Raw genomic sequence first — 20,161 nt, 5'->3', positions numbered from 1 at the left:
GTGGTTAGTGAGTAAATTTTTTTTAAGCCTGGTTTACATGGGCAGTAAATCCCAGCCATGAGTCGCTGTGACAATCGACTGAATATGAAAAGGTGACGATTGTCCTTAGTGCGAGTTTTTTAACGTTCTCGATAGCGTAAAAGTTAACTCAAATTTGTATGTAGTTTTTTTTTATTTATTGCTTAGATGGGTGGATGATCTCACAGCCCACCTGGTGTTAAGTGGTTACTGGAGCCCATAGACATCTACGACGTAAATGCGCCACCCACCTTGAGATATAAGTTCTAAGGTCTCAGTATAGTTACAACGGCTACCCCACCCTTCAAACCGAAACGCATTACTGCTTCACGGCAGAAATAGGCGGGGTGGTGGTACCTACCCGTGCGGACTCACAAGAGCTCCTACCACCAGTAAAACAGTGGAAGTGGAACAGCGCCCCTAGCGGCAAACGTAAGCAAACGCTCCAACTGCATACAAATGCATACAAATTTGAGTTAACTTTTACGCTATCGAGAACGTTAAAAAACTCGCACTAAGCACAGATATTACGTTTTTTGTCGCAGATGAATAGAGAACTCAAGCCCTGAGAAGTCAGCAGTGCCCGTGTGATAAGTGAAAGTCGACATATTTTATATCTTGAGACGTCAAGTCGAAGACGCATCACGGATCGTGACATACTATAAATGCAATTATACGCGTGTTTGTAATAAAATAAGAAGTTTAAATAGCACTATATTATCCTTTTAAATGTCATTATTTTTCCGCTATAGACAGGTAGTGTGGACCATTGCGAATTCTTAACACGCTATCAACTTTTTGATATGTTTTGGAATTTACAATCTTCACATATTATTTCAAAATATTCTATAGCAGTTCACCTTTTAATACTATAACTATTACTATTATGTTACCTCTAAACGATACGTGTGATTGTGAACGATATTACGAAATATAATATAAATATAAACATTTGTAATAAATACACAAGCCTATTTCATATAACATTATAACATACTAAATCAACACGTCTAAAAACATTTTTATATTATATATTTAGGAAAAATATATATGTATGCAATTAATAATAAAAAAATACGCGATTATGTGCACCATCTTAATGAGCGGAAACAATCAATATTTATAAAACACTGCTGCTGTAATAAGCCTGATTTTCAAATCCTCGTAATAAGCTACTACGCGTAATGTTTAGTATCATATTCTTTTCAATTAGTATAGATGACAGATGCAGAGAATTTTACAGCTCAGCGTAGAGCAGTTACTAGAGCCCATGAAAACTTTAACGCGTATGCCATCGCCCAATTTGAATCATGAGGTCGATTTCTCAATTTTTCTCGAAAAAATGCTACCCTACTTTAGCACGTTCATTGCATTGCCCCGTATCAAAATAGACAAGACCATGATACCAACGTGACTTGTAACAAGCCCATCACAAGTTCCTAGGATAGTACCTAGTTTAATAGACAGAGTAAGCAGCCGTAGTGAGTCAGGAAAAGCGTTTTAGTCACTCTGTTCTCTTGCAAAGTCTTTGGTGTGAGTTTAGATTTTACTCGATCATCTTGACAGTTTAACATTTCGTATTCTCGTTGTTTTTTTAAATAACCAATATTTAAATGCATGTAGGTTTTTAATTTTCTTTTAATTTCATTCTTAAATTAATAACATATTTACAGTTATCTTAAATTCTACAGTATTACGCTATAACAGCCCGGGTGGTAGCGTTGAGGACATCGTTGTCGGCATGACAGTTGTAGAAGAAAAATTGTTGTCAGGACTACTCATTAAATATTTCGTAGTCCAATAAGCTCCAAACGCTAAAATACCGGTGATAAGTAGACTGAAATGAAAAGAAGATGTTAATTGTAGTTTAGAAAAAATAATAATAAGCACTTTAATAACATGTCCGAACTAATCAGTTCTTCAGAAGGGTCTTCAGCTAAAATATTGTCAAATTATTTGATGTGTATGCGTGTGCAATTTTTCGAGTTAATCGAACTTCTTGGAATTTATTAAAATAAAACTGAAACGAAAACAACGCGGCTCATCCACCCTTAAAACTAAGTCGATTTTTGTAATTAACATGACCGCATCCTGTATTTAATTATTATTTAATTCACAACAGATTAGTATGCTGAAGTGGCAATCGGAGAGCTGGTTACCGTTGGGGTAAACGTGTTCTTGAGTGGAAACCGCGAATTGGCAAACGTAGTGCAAGTCGCCCTCAGGCTCGGTGGAGAGACGATCTATGCAGGGCAGTTAGTAAGAGCTGGATGATAGAAGCCGAGAATTATGCTTAGTGGCATGCAATTGGAGAGGTATATGTCCGACGGTGAACTACTATAGGCTAATGATGATGATGAAATAATCGGGAACAAATTGCACACAGTCATCTAACTCCAAACTAAGATTTTCTATACAGTAGGCACGTAATTGTCAATTTTAAACAGTAGAGTTATCAAGTACGTAGAAACCCGTTTACATATGTATAATTAATTAAACACGTGCCTGGGATTTAGAGCAAACAAACCTGTTCGTCAAACAAATATTTGACCGAAACGGGAATCAAACCAATGACACTCGGCTCAACGTACTCTGTGGCACTGCGCTTCTTGGTCATACATTGAATACTTAGTAACCATTTTCGGTAAATGAACATACTCAAATCGAGACCAAGGTCCTACTTTTTATGGTACGATGCAATAATGCCTCCTGTTCTAAATAATACAACGGCTATTATTCCAATAGAATTTAAGCCTAATATTTCACGCTATGAAGCCTATCGACTCCAATAACCACACAGCTATAATGGGTCGTGAGTTGATCTGCCCATCTAAAGCAACAAAAACACCTGTAAACTCAAACCAATCCCACTACTGCACCATGAGCGTGCCAGCCAATTCAAATTAGAGTTATTTATTTGAAAAAAAATATTTTATACTCACAATCCTAACGCCATTTTACTTCCATATGCTACGTGCGTCTTTCTTGTAGTAGCAGTAATCAAAAAGGCTTAACTTTAATGAAGATAACAATATTTATACTTGAGTGCATAAGTGTTTTAAATTTGCATAAGTCTCTGTTCCACTGCACTGAAAATGCTTTAAAATATTTCTTCACAAATACTAATATTCAGAGTTTGTTTCACAAATCACAGTGGATTTGTTCTAATGCTTGGACACCGAATCTGTTTTGGTAAGAGAGAGAAAGATCTGAGCTGATATGAGCTGGCACATCATACTTTTATCTCTCTCTAGAGCTCTTAAGCCAATATGATGTTTTCCAAACAGCCTTGTGGTATCCACAAATTTTACTTCAAGTTTTGAATTAAAAGGTCGCCGTACACTTCTTTTGGTTAATTGTGAACTAGCCTCCGAACTTAGGCTGTACCCGGAGCCTATTAACATCACAACGTGAATGCTGCCAACGACTTTAAGAAACGAGTTTGAATTGTAATGATAATGTAAATGATATAAATTGTATTGTTCAACGACCTACTCAGCCTTCAAGCCGGAACGCATGACTACCACGCGGCAGAAATAGACTGAATGATTAGGCGGACTTACAATATGTTCTGATATGAGTATATGAGCAAATAAATCTTCTTCATCATCATCAGCCTTTATCTGCTCACTGCTGGACATAGGCCTTCCTCAATGCCTTCCACATAATGCGGTCCTCCGCTTTCCGCATCCAACGACTTCCCGCCGTGCGCACTAAGTCGTCGGTCCACCTGGTCGGAGGATGCTCTTGGAACCCATCCGTGGCCTCCATTCGAGGACTTTCCTCCCCCACCTGGGTCGCTGGCCCGATAGATGTGACCGGCCCAATGTGAATCAATCTTCGGCTCTTTTGAATACACTGGTTAATTAAGTAATTGGTTTTTCATGTCTTTGGTCTAGTAAACCAGGGTGACTCTCGGTCAGTGCAATTTCTTTTTATCTTAACACATTTCGCGTTTTGAAATATTCATAAGTCGTATGCGTGTATGAGGTATACATAACACAGGAGAAATCCTGACTTGAGGCATTTAATTATGAAAGGTTCAACTTTTATATTAAAAAAATTAGTTACGCCTTCAGTGTGAAACTTCTTTACTTTATTATAATACATTATTTGGTATTGTATAAACTCCAATTGAAGTTGTAAAACAACGATGGACGAACATGATCAATGTTGAAAATTTGTGCAAAATCATATAAATACACATACATACCGTTTCATACACTTCATATGTTTTTTTTTATTGCTTAGATGGGTGGACGAGCTCACAGCCCAACTGGTGTTAAACAGTCACTGGAGCCCATAGACATCTACAACGTAAATGCGCCACCCACCATAAGATATAAGTTTAAGGTCTCAGTATAGTTACAACGGCTGCCCCACCCTTCAAATCGAAACACATGACTGCTTCACGGCAGAAATAGGCAGGGTGGTGGTACCTTCATGTGCGGACTCACAAGAGGCACCAGTGACAAATATTATCAAGTAGGTTTCCGAACTTTTATCCACTTTAAATATATTTTTATGAATACGTACAAATAGCAGTACAACTCAATGTTCAGGCACTCAGCGGCCACAGCCTAAGATTTTATTATAGGTCAGTAATGACCTTCAGTTATTTTAATAGCCCGATTTCTGATAGAAACACATTGATTTCGACCGGGAAACGACTCGACAGTACGTATTACGTCATCATTTTTGCCACGTACCCTCTAGCTTTAATATAAAGCCTTCACCATAAATAAGCCTTGACGGTGTTCCCGGAGCACTATGATATGTACTTCACCAAATTAGCCTTGAAAACAGTCTTCACCAAATGTAGTGAGTGGTCTTGGTCGTGTCCTTGACCTTGCTAAATTGCATGAGCGACGCTAACCATTTACAACCTGGTGGCCCATTTGCTGCCAATTATGGAAATAAGAAACAGGTCTAGACCCAGCGTTACAGCAGTTAAATCTACAAACAAATAAGCAGATCTCACATCTATACTAATATTATAAAGAGGAAAGATTTGTTTGTTTGTTTGTTTTCTAATAGGCTCCGAAACTACTGGACCGATTTGAAAAATTCTTTTTCCATTAGAAGCCGACATTGTCCCTGATGAACATAGGCTACTTTTTTTTTTTTTTTGGTTTCATGTGTGTTTTAATGTTTCCGAAGCGAAGCGAGGGCGGGTCGCTAGTAATGAGTAAAATTCATTGTGTACAGTTCAAGGATTTTGGATTAGCGACATATTTTAAAATCTTGTACTGGAGAAATACTTAAGGAATGAGTAATTACCAGTTGATAACAGTTGCAACAAAAATATTTGCAATAGAAAGCGTGATAATTGCGTCAATTTAAACAAGGGAAATAACTAGAAAACTGAGCTGGAAAACTGTTTTGTATTAGATTAGAATAAACGTAAATATATCAGTTTTCCTTAATAGAACCATTTATTTACATTTTCCAAACTTTATGACTGGAAAGTGAATTTTTAAATATCAATTTTATTAATGTCAATTACGAGTATACTTAGAGGTCCCGCAGTAGTCGAAATTCGACTATAATTAATTGGAATTGTAAGTTTTTACACTGTTATGATTGTATTTTATACTTCTATAATCACAAATTTCACCAAGGCTACACTATAAAAAAATATTGATAAAGACAAACAATATTTAATCTATTCTTAATTTGACCACAGACGTCAAGAACAAACATTATTTTAAAAAAATATTAGCATGTGCACTTCTTCTTTATATTCTGTATAAGTGTGGAAAATTTCATACTCCTCCGTCCACGCAATTTTCGTAAAAAGGGATACAATGTTTTTGCTTCACGTATTAATATATAGATATCATAAGAGCTTACTGTTAATTATAAGCACAAGTATTTTTGTTCTTCATTTCGTGGTGACTCTATAGTATGGTAAACTGAATTGAGGGATAAATGAATGAATGATCGTCCTTTAGTTCAGTTGCAGATGTTCAGATGGGACAAACAGGATGTCGTTCTGGAAATGATATTCAATGGGCCTGGAATGTATTGACCCTAGGGGACATTATTGCAGTATTTTTCGTTGAAAGTTTTGCATTTTGCCAAATTCCCAGTTTGAAGGGTAAGATAGACATAATGCAAATTAGACTTCGTACTCATGAACTCAAAGTGTACTCAAGGCATTCACGTCTACAGACTCTCCGGTACACAAAGTATTATGAGTGGTCGAATTTCGCATATGTGACAAATATATTTGGGTGTATTGTTGTTTTATATTAAAAATATTTATTTATTTTCATAAATAGATATTTTTTATTTTAAGATTAGATTGAACTCCAACAGGGAATCAAAGTTGGAACCGTGGTGTATATAGCAGTAAAGCAGTCAGAGATACCAATTACCAGACCAGCCACGCGATCAAAGATAGGCAGCAGGTATAAAATTGTTTGTGGTGGTATTTAAATTTGAAATATTTATAGCTTTTTTTTTATTGCTTAGATGGGTGGACGAGCTCAGAGCCCACCTGATGTTAAGTGGTTACTGGAGCCCATGGACATCTACGACGTAAATGAGCCACCCACCTTGGATATAAGTTCTAAGATCTCAGTATAGTTACAACGGCTGCCCCGCCCTTCAAACCTAAACGCATTACTGCTTCACGGCAGAAATAGGCAGGCGGTAAGTACCTACCCGCGCGGACTCACAAGAGGTCCTACCACCAGTAATTATGCAAATTATAATTTTGCGGGTTTCACTTCTATTACACGATGTTATTCTTTCACGTTGGAAGTCAATCGTGAACATGTGTTGAGAACGTAATTCATTAGAAAAATTGGTACCCGCCTGAGATTCGAACACAGGTGCATCGCTCAACGCGAATGCACCGGACGTCTTATCTCTTAGGCCACGACGATTTCAATTGCATTGCTTCCTAGCAGCCTTGAAAGTAAGACAAATAAATTTGTTCATCTTTAATCCATAAAAATCACAATTAAAAATTCGGAAAACGTAAATAACGCTGCTATCAACACAATAATGCTAATCACGATATTAACTTTGTCTTTCTCTTTAATAATCAATTTCGGAGGAACTGGTGGTTCTTGTTGGAGATCTCTTCTTTGTCGTCTTTGTATAATCTTGTACTCGCCAACAATCTTACAAAAACACAGAAAATGTATTACTTTCGAATTACGCCTCTGCATTTTCATAAAAAATACTATGTTCAATTTGCTTTGCTACAAACGTGAAAAATTTTCGAAAAAAAATTGAGGTTCTCAAACTAACATTATTTAAACTCTACGTAAACAAATACTTCTTAATAAAAAAGTCCGTGTAAACAACTATAGCCTAAATCTTAAATTTTATCTCAGCTCCAAACTAACCAGAACCGCGCCGGTCCCACCCAAAAGAATAGCTCCGGAAATCAAAAAGTAGCCGTGTACAAAATTATCCAAGTTATCTTCGACAACTTTAGAAATAATCAATCCCAGAGGTATTACTATTTGGCTCCATATCGTCCCACCTATCAAAACTTGTTGGTCTTTGTAAATCGGTCTTGGATCAACTCCTGAACAAGCCCAAAGCCCACCTGCAGCAATCACCAGGCCTAAGCTAAATGATTTCAGAATTATTGGCACGACATGTTTAGTCATTTGTTTTGACATCTGTCATCTATATATCGTACGCGTCATATCTTTCCGTTCAGAAGTATTATAAATATCAACTTACATAAATATAATAAACACATAAAACATGCTATCTTAAAAATAAATCTTAAGGCGGTAATTGCAAAATAAATTGGATCAATCGAGACTTTAGTCAAAGTGTGCAATAGCATTCGAATTGTAGTTTTTGAGGCCTTCAGAGCTCGCTTAAACACAGATGGACCGTAAGCTTCTGACTATTTTATTTATGTATTTTTTTTCAAATTTCTACAAAGGAGAAGACCTAAACAGTTTTTTTTCTGCCTATTCTGATAGCCTTGAGAGGCTATTTCAGCTTCGCCCTAACATTTGTAGGTGAGCTCGCGGGGCTCAACCGGAGAGTTGCTAACACTGACCCTAGCAAGAGCAGTGCTTCGCAGAATCTACCACCGGATCGGAAACCCGACCCACTGAGAAGATCCGGCGAGAAACTCAGTGGGCTGTGTCTATGGGTTAGTTCTCTCGTCGAGCCCTTCGTCGCAAGCGACGGGTTCGACAAGGACGGTGACCGGTGCTTGTGGTGCCTAAAAGCACCGTTAATGGATCAGGAGGATCCGTAATGACGTGCTTTGGGCGACGTCGACGGTTTACCATTCGGTCTACTGGGTCGGGTATGTAATTTCCAGCGGCTACGATGAGAGGGTTCTCATGTCGTGCCGCCTTCTCAAAATGGCGCAGCGATGCCGACTGTAGATACTTACTAAGAGAGTCGAGCTCCAGGTCATCGTGGAGATCCACATTCCTAAGGAACCATGGCGCTCCGACGGCTATCCTGCAGAATCGTGATTGAATAACCTGAAGGGATTTCAAGTGGGTGCGGGCTGCGTGAGCGAACACTACGCTTGCATACGTCATGACGGGGCGTATGCAAGTTTTGTAGAGAGTTACCTTATTGCGGAGGGACAGTTTGCTTCGACTACAAAGCATTGGATAGAGTCGTCCTAGTATAAACGCGGCGCGGGCGCGTACCGTTTTTATATGGGGACGGAATGTCATCCCTCTGTCGAGGGTGACGCCTAGATATTTGACCTTCGAGACCCACGGTATGGGCTGGCCAAAGAGAGTGATGGGACTAACGGCGGAGGTGTTTGCACGCCTACTACGGAGTGGGATGCTCGAAGTGATGTTCAGAGGGCGACCCCTTTTGAAGAGCACCGCTGCGCTTTTCGTGGGGTTGATGTCAATTCGCCACTTCCGGAACCACTGTCCCATGGTGGCTACTGCGATCTGGAGTCGCCGATGAAGCAGCGACATCTTCCTACACGAGTAGTAGATAGCCGTGTCATCGGCGAAGAGCGCTAGATGGGTCTCCGGAGACCGGGGTATATCATTGATATACAAACTAAATAATAACGGGGACCTAAACAGTTACAGCCTATCACGATTAAATAAATTTAACTTGCGCAAATAATTCACGTGTATGAAATGTTTTGACTAAATTATGGTAGCTTTTATTGTTATTAGACTGTATCAGAGCGATTACCATGATTGGTCTTTTAATAATAACAATCAAATTGTAAATTGTTCCAAAATAGGAGGATGGGGGAAATCAGCGATGGGTAAATTTGACTCAGTAAGGAGCATAGAGTTAATAAGTACAAATACTAACTATATAGTAAGGAGTCATCAGACAAGCACTGCAATTTAAACAAAATAAAACACTGTTTCCCGCTTTTCACCTATGTCAAAATCTGAATTGCAGCGTAAAGTGATTTATATCAGCTCGTTCTTAGAGAATATAATTCACCAGCATTAGGGACTACATAGAATATTAGCAGTAAAATTGAAAACAGCAATTTTTGTTATTTCTCCAAATCTCACTCATGTCATGTTGTAATGTATCAATACTTTTACATCGGGCCAAGCTACGTAAATAAGCGACAGCTGTTACCGTTAAAAAAGCGTAGTAAATTCCACTAACTACACCTTTTCCCCGTTCCCAGTCTGAGCATTAAAAGGGCACTTCAAGTTCTTATCCGATTTTTCGTCTACTAAGCAGCCACAGCTCCAATCCCAACATGTATACAATAAAACCTATACCCGAATCCGTTTGTTGAGCATTTTTTTGAAAAAAGTATTCCGATTTTCTTATATATAACTTCAAATGAAATAAAACCATTTGAATTATACTCTGTTCCGACTCTATCGTAACGTTACGATAAATGGCTGATAAATAATCATCATTGTTCTTCTAAAAAAATCCTTATCATAGTTTGCCTTAAATAAATCAATTCAACTATTGGTCGGCACATGCCCGCGTCTCCTCAGCGTTTTGTGATCTTTAATGTTGTTTTTCAATAATTTTGCATGTACAATTTATTTCATTTATACATTTTCGTCAAAATGTTAAAAGTGTATCTTGTATTAATTTCTCTTTCAATTTACATGATTCACGCGAAGGAAGGAAATAGCTACGTAAGCCTTTTTTTAATATTAGTAAATTTAATTAGACGAGCATCAGAAAGGCTAATTATTCAATTTTAAGAAATAGTAGGAAAAATATTACGAGACTGCACGGATCGATCACATCTTTGCCTATTTCCACCGCGGAGCAGTCTTTTGTACCAGCTTAAAATATATAGGCATGAAGTACTTCTCGTACGTACTTTCAATAGCATATCAGATATTCAAATCATCGAATTGAAAATCAATGTTTGTGACTATTTGTTAGTTATTTGAAAAGGTGAGATACATGCCATTTCATTACGTAATGAAAAATAATCTAATTTTTTTTAAAATAAACCATAATAAGTGAAAGAAGTAAAATATATAAAATAAAAATAAAAATAATAAATGAAATAATAACTTATGTACTTTATCCAATATGCTATTATTATTAATAAAGTACCTGCTGAGAAATTAATGGTCTTCGTATCTTTGTTTTCAGGGTTCATTTAAGATAGCTCTAAGAAATTTGGAAATTTGTAAGGGACCGAAGAACAAAGACTGCACTTTGATCTCAGTAAAAATTGATGACAACAGTATATATTACAACATCACTATTCTCGAAAATGTTTCCCCTACAAAAGTATGGAGTTTTAAGCAACAATAATTAGAGACTCTTACATTATTTATTTATTTTTTTGTCATTTTATTCCTTGAATTTATTCGTTAAAAATTATAAAAATGTGAATGTCACTCACTTGCGTATTACAATCTTCCGTGATTTCTATTGAAGGGGTCGCAGATTTAGTAGATGCTGCTGACTTGACTGTTTATAATTACGATCAGAATAGGACATCACGCAGCACATGCATTCATTAACCGATGTCTCCGACAAATAGTTAGGGATTTCTCATGAACTCAAATGGGTACTTTTGGTAGCTTTTTCATTAGATATGATACGTATCTTCATCGTCAACCTTGATATAAAAGGTTGAAGTCTTAATTGCTTCATCATCATCAGCCTATAACGGTCCACTGCTGGACATGAGCAATTATGCTTCGTAAATTAAGCGTAAGCGGTAGGCAGCGGCTTGGCTCTGCTCCTGGCGTTACTAAAGTCCATGGGCGACGGTAACCACTCACCATCAGGTGGATCGTATGCTCGTCTGCCTACAAGGGCAATAAAAAAAACCGTATATTGGAATTTGAAGAGATTCTTGAGTACACTTCTAAGCGAGTAAAAATGCATAGAGATCTTGTAAGCTTGATATCAGCTTCGACGAGTAGCCCAATATAGAAAACCATACAAAGCAAATTACTATATATTTTGGTTTTTCAGGGGAAAATAGTGGCCACCTCAAACGGCAAGGAAGTGATGAGGCTGCAAATGAACAAGCCATGTGATCATTTATTCATTAGGCCTATCCTGAAAACAAAACTGAATGCAACCTCACAATGCGTTATTTTGAAAGTAAATTAAATTGTTTTTGTTTTATTAAGCTATTGCATAGATTTTATCACGGGCCTTGAGCGCAGCTTGAAAGCGGAATCGTGAAATTCCGTAACGAAAAAAACCTTCCACCCCTCACTACGCCTACTATGTAGTTAGCTCGCGTTCAATACATTCACACGTTGCGCTTGTGTAGTGTTTAAAGTAAGAAGTCTAAACACCGATTTATGTGCTATCAAAATATGTGATATAATTTCGTGGGTAACACAACGATAGCGCGATTCAGCTTTTGCGTCAAGCGCCATCCATCGACGACAAACGGAATTGTAAAATAGAAAATTATATCACATTACAATGCGTTGGGCGTGCCATTTTCTATCGCTTAGTCGAAGAATTTTATTACTACTCCTACTACTCATTCAGTGATTGGAGTGGCATTAAAAATAAACTAGCTAAACCGTTGATTCTGGGCGAATGAGAGTTAGAACTAGCATCCAAAGGCGTGTCTCTATCCCATGTAGCACCCTCTAGTGAGTGCGCGGTCAAAATGGAATACTCACAATGTAGCAGATTCATTGAAAGTTAGACCACTGAGTTTCTCGCCGGATCTTATTTTATTGTTGTTTTAATATTAAATTATTATTGTCGATTTATAATTGCATAAGTTGATAAAAAATGCAATGCAATAGCTTTACCGCGGCAGTCTCCGAGTGCCACACGTCTTTTTTTTCTCATTGAAGTAATAACATGCAAATTTATGGAATTAAACTGTAGATATTAAAAACAGTTTTTCCGTGTCAGGGTGAATTTACAAATAATTGTGACTACATAAAATTCCAGGGTCAATACACGTTCAAATTAGATTACGAAGACTTATTCGAGAGCTATTATGCCGGGTCCTTTGTTTATGGAAATTGGACGTTTAAGGCGACTGTCTACGGGAATCACTGTAACTTCGTGTGTTCCATTTGCGACATAGAATTTATGCCAAAAGATAAGAAACAATAAATGATTTTTATCTGCCTTAATTTTTTACTTACTTTACGGCGTGGGAGAGACCTCTTGTGAGTCCGCGCGGGTAGATACCACCACCCTGCCTATTACTGCCGTGAATTGAAATGCGTTTCGGCTTGAGGCAGCCCTTGTAACTATACTTGAGACCTTAGAACTTATATCTCAAGGTGGGTGGCGCATTTACGTTGTAGATGTCTATGGGCTGCAGTAACCACTTAACACCAGGTGGGCTGTGAGCTCGTCCACCCATTCTAGCAATTAAAAAAAATTATATCTTACCTACTTATTTCCATCACTTGTTCCATTCTACAAAGCGAAACGCATAACTATAATGTAATCGAAGCAAAAAGGATACCTAGTGGTAAATAACGTATACTGTCCCAAGAAGAGATATATTTGAGTAGTCCCCAAACAAAACTATGTCATGTTTTGTCACGAGCTCGTCGGCCAAATTGTACAAATTTTTAGAGTATTGCGAAATTAAAAGTAATAAATAGTTACTAAAACTAATAAAAAAAGAATAATAACAATTTTAAAACTGTGTAGTTAAAGTTGTACGGCGACATCTAAAAAAAGAAGAAATAAGCCACAGATTGAACTTTAGGTATTTTTTTTTATGGTTTCGAGATTAAGATCGCCCCGAAGGAAGACCACTACGTTGGCTACCTACCACGCCGCCTCGACGTCCAACCTAAAAAGCCATATTAATTATTTGACGAGAGAAGACAGCAAGACTGATATGGTTCGAGCGAAAGTGACATCAATTGTGAGAATGAATATCGATAAACTAAACGGGATTAAGTCAAATATACAAAACACAACAACTATTGTTATTAGGGATGAAAAAGATAGTAACGTTAATTTTGTTGACAGTACCTACAGATAGTGAAATAGAAAGAGCTTAGAACGTTAGAACTTAATTTTATGATTTATTGCATTACTATTTTCATATACACAATAATTAATTTATGTTTATAACAATTATTAATTACGTCTACTAAATATAAGTCAATATGCCCGTTTAGTTATTTTTTAAATATAGCGAGAATTAATGCTGGGATGTTTAGTGTTAAGTGCGACAGAATTGTGAATTATTTAGAGAGAGAAAGAGAGAGAGAGAGAGAGAGAGAGTATTCTTTATTGTACACCAAAAAAATAAACGATGCGAAACATTAAAAACAAAAGAATGTACAATTGGCGGTCTTATCGCTAAGAGCGATCTCTTTCAGACAACCATTAGGTAGAAAAGAATCGTTTGGAAACTAATTACACGCGGTGTACCAATCAATTGAAATGCTATGGACTAGGAAAAGCAGTTGGAAGCCGTCACCTAAATAATAAAATCCCGGTGTACTCGTATATATATACATACCCACATACATATATATACACACACAAATTCCTTATATACATTTATTTACATTTACTGTAGATTCAGTAGATACCTACCGATAGGAGCTTAAATACGTCCTATCACTACGTTGTATGATATATACCTATATATTATTATTTTCATTTTGAATGTTATTTTATTTGATATCCGCCTACAAAATTTGAGCCTCAGCATAGTCGCATCGGTTGATACGAGTACAAGGGGAATTTTATTATTTAGGCGACGACTTCCAACTGCTTTTCCTAGTCCATAGCTTTACAGAATACAGAGCATTTTCTATTAGTAAGCCTGTCATCTCGATGCCTCCAATGAACACTACGCTAACTCCAAATTCGTAGATTTACAGGAGGAGCATTTAAACGAAAAAAGTTGATAAAATCTTTATCTATCTTATTATTGCAGATATATTTATGGTTTTTTTGTGTAACTAGCTGATTTACTCTTGCTTCGAACCCCATCAATAATGATTAATTGTAATACTTTTAACACCGTGAAGCGATTTGTGTGGAAAACCAAAATTTCAAAATTTTGAGTTAGAGTAGTGTTCATTGGAGGCATCAATCTGAAGCGTGAACAAAAAAACCAGCTTAATCCCGCTTCGACTACCGCAAATGTTATCTGATCTTTCCTATTCATATTTGATACACTTTAACTATCCTCATTTTGTAAACAGCGAACCATTTTCGTTATCTATTGTGTTTCAAAATAATTTAAGGTGATTATATTTTAAAACGCACAAAAATTTTAGCTTTGTTATGGAAACTTTATACCTTAAACGAATCCACAGTTTTTGTATATTACTAAAGCGATTTACTGAAGATTTTTAGTAAAATAATTCTATTATTATGGTTTTGTTGTATTATGTTTTCTTAATTTTATTATTCTCGTCTTACACTCCATCGATTTGTGACTATGATTTTGTAAGTGAATAAATTATTTTTTACATTCAATTGACACTTTATTTATCACTGTTTTTTCGTTGACTCTATTTTTTTTATTGGCTAGGTTGGTGGACGAGCTTACAGCCCACCTGGTGTTAAGTGGTTTCTGGAGCCCATAGACATATTCGACGTAAATGCCACTGCCTACCTTGAGATATAAGTTCTAAAGTCTCAGTATAGTTACAACGGCTGCCCCACCCTTCAAACCGAAACGCATTACTGCTTCACGGTAGAAGTAGGCGGGGTGGTGGTACCTACCCGTGCGGACTCACAAGAAGTCCTACTACCAATAAAAGGTCAGACAGTAAAAGGACAGGCTCAAAAAAAACCAAGAAATATAGTAAAATTAAATAAATTTTATGTCGAATTGGATTCAATCACTTATTCCAGTTTGTATGTTTTGAAAGTCGAAAGTCAAAATAAACTCTACCACAACCAACAGAGCCACAGACAGACAGACAAACAGTCTTGAGAAGAAATTACGATACAAACACACTGATCCTTTTTTTTTAATAATAGATTTATTTTTCAAAAATAAATGATATCAAGTAAAACAATAACTAGTGTTCGCCCAATAAACGAAATTGTCAAAGCATTTTAGATATATTTTATAAATAACAATCTATCTTTTATTTTGCTATTGACAAACGTATGTAATCAGAACTGAAAATTTTAGCCAACTAGTGGGCTTTCTTATAAAGCTACTAGCTGACCCGGCAAACTTCGTAGTGCTTCAATCGATAAATAAAAGACCTAAACTTTTGTGTAAAATAAACTTAAAACAAACAAAAGGAATCGTCCGATGGGGGACCTATCAAAGGAAAAACAAAATTGTTATTTTTATTTAATTCTGAGCATTTTTATAAGTATTTATCTTCCTTTTAACTTCTCTGGACTTCCACAAATAATTCAAGACCAAAATTAGATAAATCGGTCCAGCCGTTCTCGAGTTTTAGCGAGACTAACGAACAGCAATACATTTATATATATAGATGAGAGAGATTAATGAATGTAAATTAAAATACTTCCCAAAGTATCAAGGATCTAGTGTCACTCTGCCCGCGGTTTTGCGCGCGTGAAATGTAACTTGCCTAAGATGACATTTTATCCAAATCCGTTCAAGGGATTATGCTTGATTGCGCAATTGATAAAGCCATTGCTTCCTTTTAATGTGAAAGAAGGATGAAATTAAGATTATTTCCTATGATAATAAAACGTTATTTCCCGTGGTATAAAAAGTGGCATTTATCACTCTCTTGACCTATGACTATGATTTTAAAAAATAATGTCAATCTGTCGTTTCGTTTTAATGTGACGTAATTGTCCCCTTCTTTTGAGGGAAGACAAAATGGAAACAAACAAACAATAACGTAAGCATAAAATATTACAACAAGCATTACAGCTTACTACAGAAACGTAGGAAAGGTATGCTGAAAATGTCATCGGAAATTGGTCATGCCTCACTTGTATAAGCAATATAATTTAGTATATTAGTACTAAATTATGTATGCAATATAATTTGTTTTATAATCAAAATATTGAAGCGCTAAAATTAGTTTTTTTTTTCTATTTTAAATTGTATTCTATCTCTCTCCAGGGCCCATTTACCCTCAAATTAGAGAAAGCAATCGAATGCAAAGGACCTAAACGTAAAAACTGCACCGACGTTCTTATTAAAATCGATAATCCGATTATAGAATATAACATTTTGGTCAAGGAAGATGTATCGCCGTCAAAGGTGGGTATAATAGCAGCCATCAGTTTTGCAGACAATATTTTGTATTGGTCATTAGGCTAAAGAACCAGCAGGTCATCTACTGAAAAGCGACCAACGACGGCTATGAACATCAGCAAGTTAGGAGCAAGTTTATTCCAGCATTTCAAAATACGTAGAGGGAAAGGTATGTAGATCCAGGCAAAAACGGTAGGCCTTACCCCAGTGGCGAAAGTAAAAAAGAGTTGAGAGCCGTCTTCGATAGCTGCTAGAAGTACTCACCGTGGTCTTCGCGGTAGAATATGCTAAGAGACCCAAAACACCTTATTAGATGAGGCAATTATCTTCTTCTTCTTACCCTTATCGCACATTACGTGGCGTCGATGATTAGCGACAAATAAATAATTTAATAGAGCGTTCTCTGAATTATGTAATAATGGGTTCATAAATGTTTTATTTAATATGATATGAAAACCAAATTTAATTATCTTCTATTTTTAGGTTACTACCATTGTTCCAATTATCGTTTCTTGTAATTACCTAGTCAGGTCATAAATTCTGTCACATGTTTAATGTAAAATAATTGAAACAAGTTTATTCATTATGTAACCATTCATATACCAAAATGAACTTAACAAAACATAGATTCTTATGACACTAAAGTTTATTCAAAATGACCTCCGTGATTTTGAATACAGGCCTTCAATCTGCGCGGCCAGTCGTCTATCGCAGCACGAACGAGGTCCATGTCAATATCGGCGGCTGCCTTAATCAAGGATGTCTTGAGTGACTCCAAATTGGGATGAGGCTTTGAGCACGCCTTTTCCTCCAAGTGTTGCCATATCTTGTAATCTAACGCATTCAAATCTGGACTGGAGGAGGGCCAGTCTTCGTGCCGGATGAAGTCGATTTCATGCGCCGCCAGCCAGTCTTGTGTGCTCTTCGCTCTATGAGCTGGCGCCGAATCTTGTTGGAATACCCAGTGCCTGTTACTGAACACGGTATGAGAAACAGGTTCCACAAGGTTCATCAGGACTGTATTTTGATACACAACTGCATTCGTTTTTACACCTTTCTCACAAAAATGTACCTCTGTTAAGCCCCAATAAGAAACTCCCAACCATACCATGAGCGAGGATGGAAAATGACCTCGTTGGACACGCGGAATACGGTTGCTCGCTTCTTCACTACTGTGTGCGTACACCTTATCATTTTGTTTGTTGTAGCTCTCTTCTACGGTAAAAATGTTTTCATCCGAAAAAAGAATTTCCCGATATTTTTTTCCCGCGTACCGCTTCAACAAAGCGCGGCATCTCTTCAGTCTCAGGTCCATTAGACGAGCATTCAAACGATGTCCTGTTTTTCTTCGATATGCCCGAAGCCCTAAGTCTTCATTTAACACCCTTTTCACTGTGGTTCTGGTTAACCCCATCTGAAGGGCCAACAGTTTCTGCTTACGTTTGGGATTTCTTTGAATTCGCGCCTTCACAGCTTTTATCACTGCTGGAGTCCTAACAGACCGAGGGCGACCACTTCTTGACCTGTCATCTACACTAGAGTCTTCATTGTATCGTTTGATGGTACGATAAACGAATCTTTTGGTTATATTCAATTTTTTCAGTATGATAAAAATTTGAATTGGCGCGTAACCGCAACGATGCAACGCAATAACTGCAACACGGTCTTCTTTAAGCGTCCACTCCATATTTAAAAATGAGTAAAATTCTAAAAGTATACATTTTTATTTTCATGAACAATTTGAAATTCGAATTCAATAAACTTTTTTGTGGCCAGCATTCTAAAAGAAAAGTTTTTACTGTGTGACAATACTTATGACCTGACTAGTTATATAACCATAATGTACCATGCACTTAAAGGGGTGATAAATGCCGCAATATGGTTCGACGACTTTTTTCGCCACGTTAGGTGTGCCACGTTAGGTAAGCGTGCTTTAAAACCGTGCTTTTATAAGAGGCAGAACCTCTTGTGAGTCCGCACGAGTAGGTGCAGGAGGAAGCAGTAATGCGTTTCGGTTTGAAGGGTGGGGCAGTCGTTGTAACTATACTGAGACTTAGTGCTTATATCTCAAGGTAGGCATTGGCATTTACGTTGTAGATGTCTATGGGCTCCAGTAACCACTTAACACCAGGTGGGCCGTGAGCGCATCCACCCAAATAAGTATTAAAAAAAAAATTACGAGTGTAAGAGAAAGAAAATAAGTGGTTTGTATCCAGATTCGAATACAACGTTTTGTCTGGACATAATTAACGATTTTGTCTAACAGCTTGTAAATTTTGTTACAGGGAAAAATAACTGCAATTGCAAATAACACAGAAATGTTCATTATACATTCTCAGAGTCCTTGCACAAATTTGTTCATTAAATATTTCTATCACAAATATTTAAATATGACCAACAGCTGCATTGTCAAAAAGGTAACATTAACTTTTATCATTATTAGCGAGGCCCGCTTGCGATTTGTTAATTATTCCTGGTACTGACAATTGTCAAAGATTTTGTATCAAAAAACTCAATACAAAGTTTTAAAACTATGTAGAGCCCAGAATGAGTCATATAACTTTTTAATTACACAAAGCATTAAAAAGTTATAGACAGACAGACAGAGACAGACAGAGTAGATAGACAAAATAGATTCTGATGGTTGGTAATCTGCGTCACTCAACTTTAAGTTACTTTCCGATTAAGTATATTACTTAATATATTGAACGAATCGAATATCATTGAACGGATAATCATTGAACTGCCTGGTGTGTGCGTAGCTTAAAGTTATTTTTTACGCGATAGAGAAGTTAAATAAATAACTAAAAACTAACAAAATACGCTTTTATAGAACTTTCAACTAAAGAATAGAAAATAAATTTGAATAATTGTAAATTAAAAATAGTGTAAGAAAAAATAATTTTATTGTAAAAAAGCGTGGGGTACTTTTTTACTTTTAAAATTTATTTTCTATTTTTTAAGTTGAATTTTCTATAAAAGCGTATTTTGTTATTTTTTAAAACTATTATTTATTTTTAATTTTTTAGTTAAATTTAAATTTTCTAATTTTTGTAAATGTTTTATTATCATCGGTCCTTAATAAGTATACCAGATTTCGAGTTAATCTGACGTTTTGAAAGGGTTCAAAATCGTGTTCAAAGATTCCGTTACAAACATACATACGTCTGAAGTTAATAAAAGCGTATTAAAAATTCGCACTAAGCACACAGACCCGTAATCTCAAACCTTCTGATTCGCATACTGCATTCGAGAATGGCGTTCTAATTTGACAGCTGTCAAAATGACATAAAAAGTGACATTTTGAAAATAAACAATCCATCTTTTCAGGGACGCTATGTATTCGAACTGAACATAAACGAAGTCTTCGCTTCATTTTACAAAGGCGTTCATGTTTTCGGCGTATGGACGTTTAAAGCGCTGTTCTATAACGAAAACTGTAACTTCGACTGTTCTTTAATGACAATGAATTTCTTGCCCAAGAGAAAGACATAAAAATGTTTTGGAAATGCGTTTTTATTCACTCTACAAAAATCCTATTTTAAC

At 36.5% G+C, this 20,161-nt stretch overlaps 2 protein-coding genes and 1 long non-coding RNA gene across 3 annotated transcripts; 1 reads left to right on the top strand and 2 right to left on the bottom strand.

The window, feature by feature from the left end:
* Positions 1-1,640: 1,640 nt before the first annotated feature.
* LOC105842111 (uncharacterized) lies at positions 1,641-3,585 on the bottom strand. Its single transcript, XR_001139885.4, has 2 exons — positions 2,961-3,585; positions 1,641-1,855 (listed from the first exon to the last, which is right to left on the bottom strand). It is a non-coding gene; the product is annotated as an uncharacterized LOC105842111 (long non-coding RNA).
* Positions 3,586-6,953: 3,368 nt separating this feature from the next.
* On the bottom strand, positions 6,954-7,654 carry LOC101740239 (uncharacterized). The gene is made up of 2 exons (XM_004929414.4): positions 7,380-7,654; positions 6,954-7,151 (listed from the first exon to the last, which is right to left on the bottom strand). Exons 1-2 carry the CDS (start codon positions 7,647-7,649, stop codon positions 6,969-6,971), a joined length of 453 nt encoding a protein of 150 aa, XP_004929471.3. The 5' UTR covers positions 7,650-7,654; the 3' UTR covers positions 6,954-6,968.
* Positions 7,655-11,328: 3,674 nt separating this feature from the next.
* LOC134199900 (uncharacterized) lies at positions 11,329-20,124 on the top strand. The gene is made up of 6 exons (XM_062671605.1): positions 11,329-11,343; positions 11,425-11,556; positions 12,376-12,492; positions 16,481-16,621; positions 18,901-19,032; positions 19,946-20,124. Exons 1-6 carry the CDS (start codon positions 11,329-11,331, stop codon positions 20,108-20,110), a joined length of 702 nt encoding a protein of 233 aa, XP_062527589.1. The 3' UTR covers positions 20,111-20,124.
* Positions 20,125-20,161: the final 37 nt, after the last annotated feature.

Source organism: Bombyx mori, chromosome 12 (genome assembly GCF_030269925.1).
Source record: "Bombyx mori chromosome 12, ASM3026992v2".
In the NCBI taxonomy this organism is placed as follows: Eukaryota; Metazoa; Arthropoda; class Insecta; order Lepidoptera; family Bombycidae; genus Bombyx; species Bombyx mori.
The sequence above is the reverse complement of the archived record's forward strand: the minus strand, read 5'-3'. Positions and strand labels throughout refer to the sequence as shown.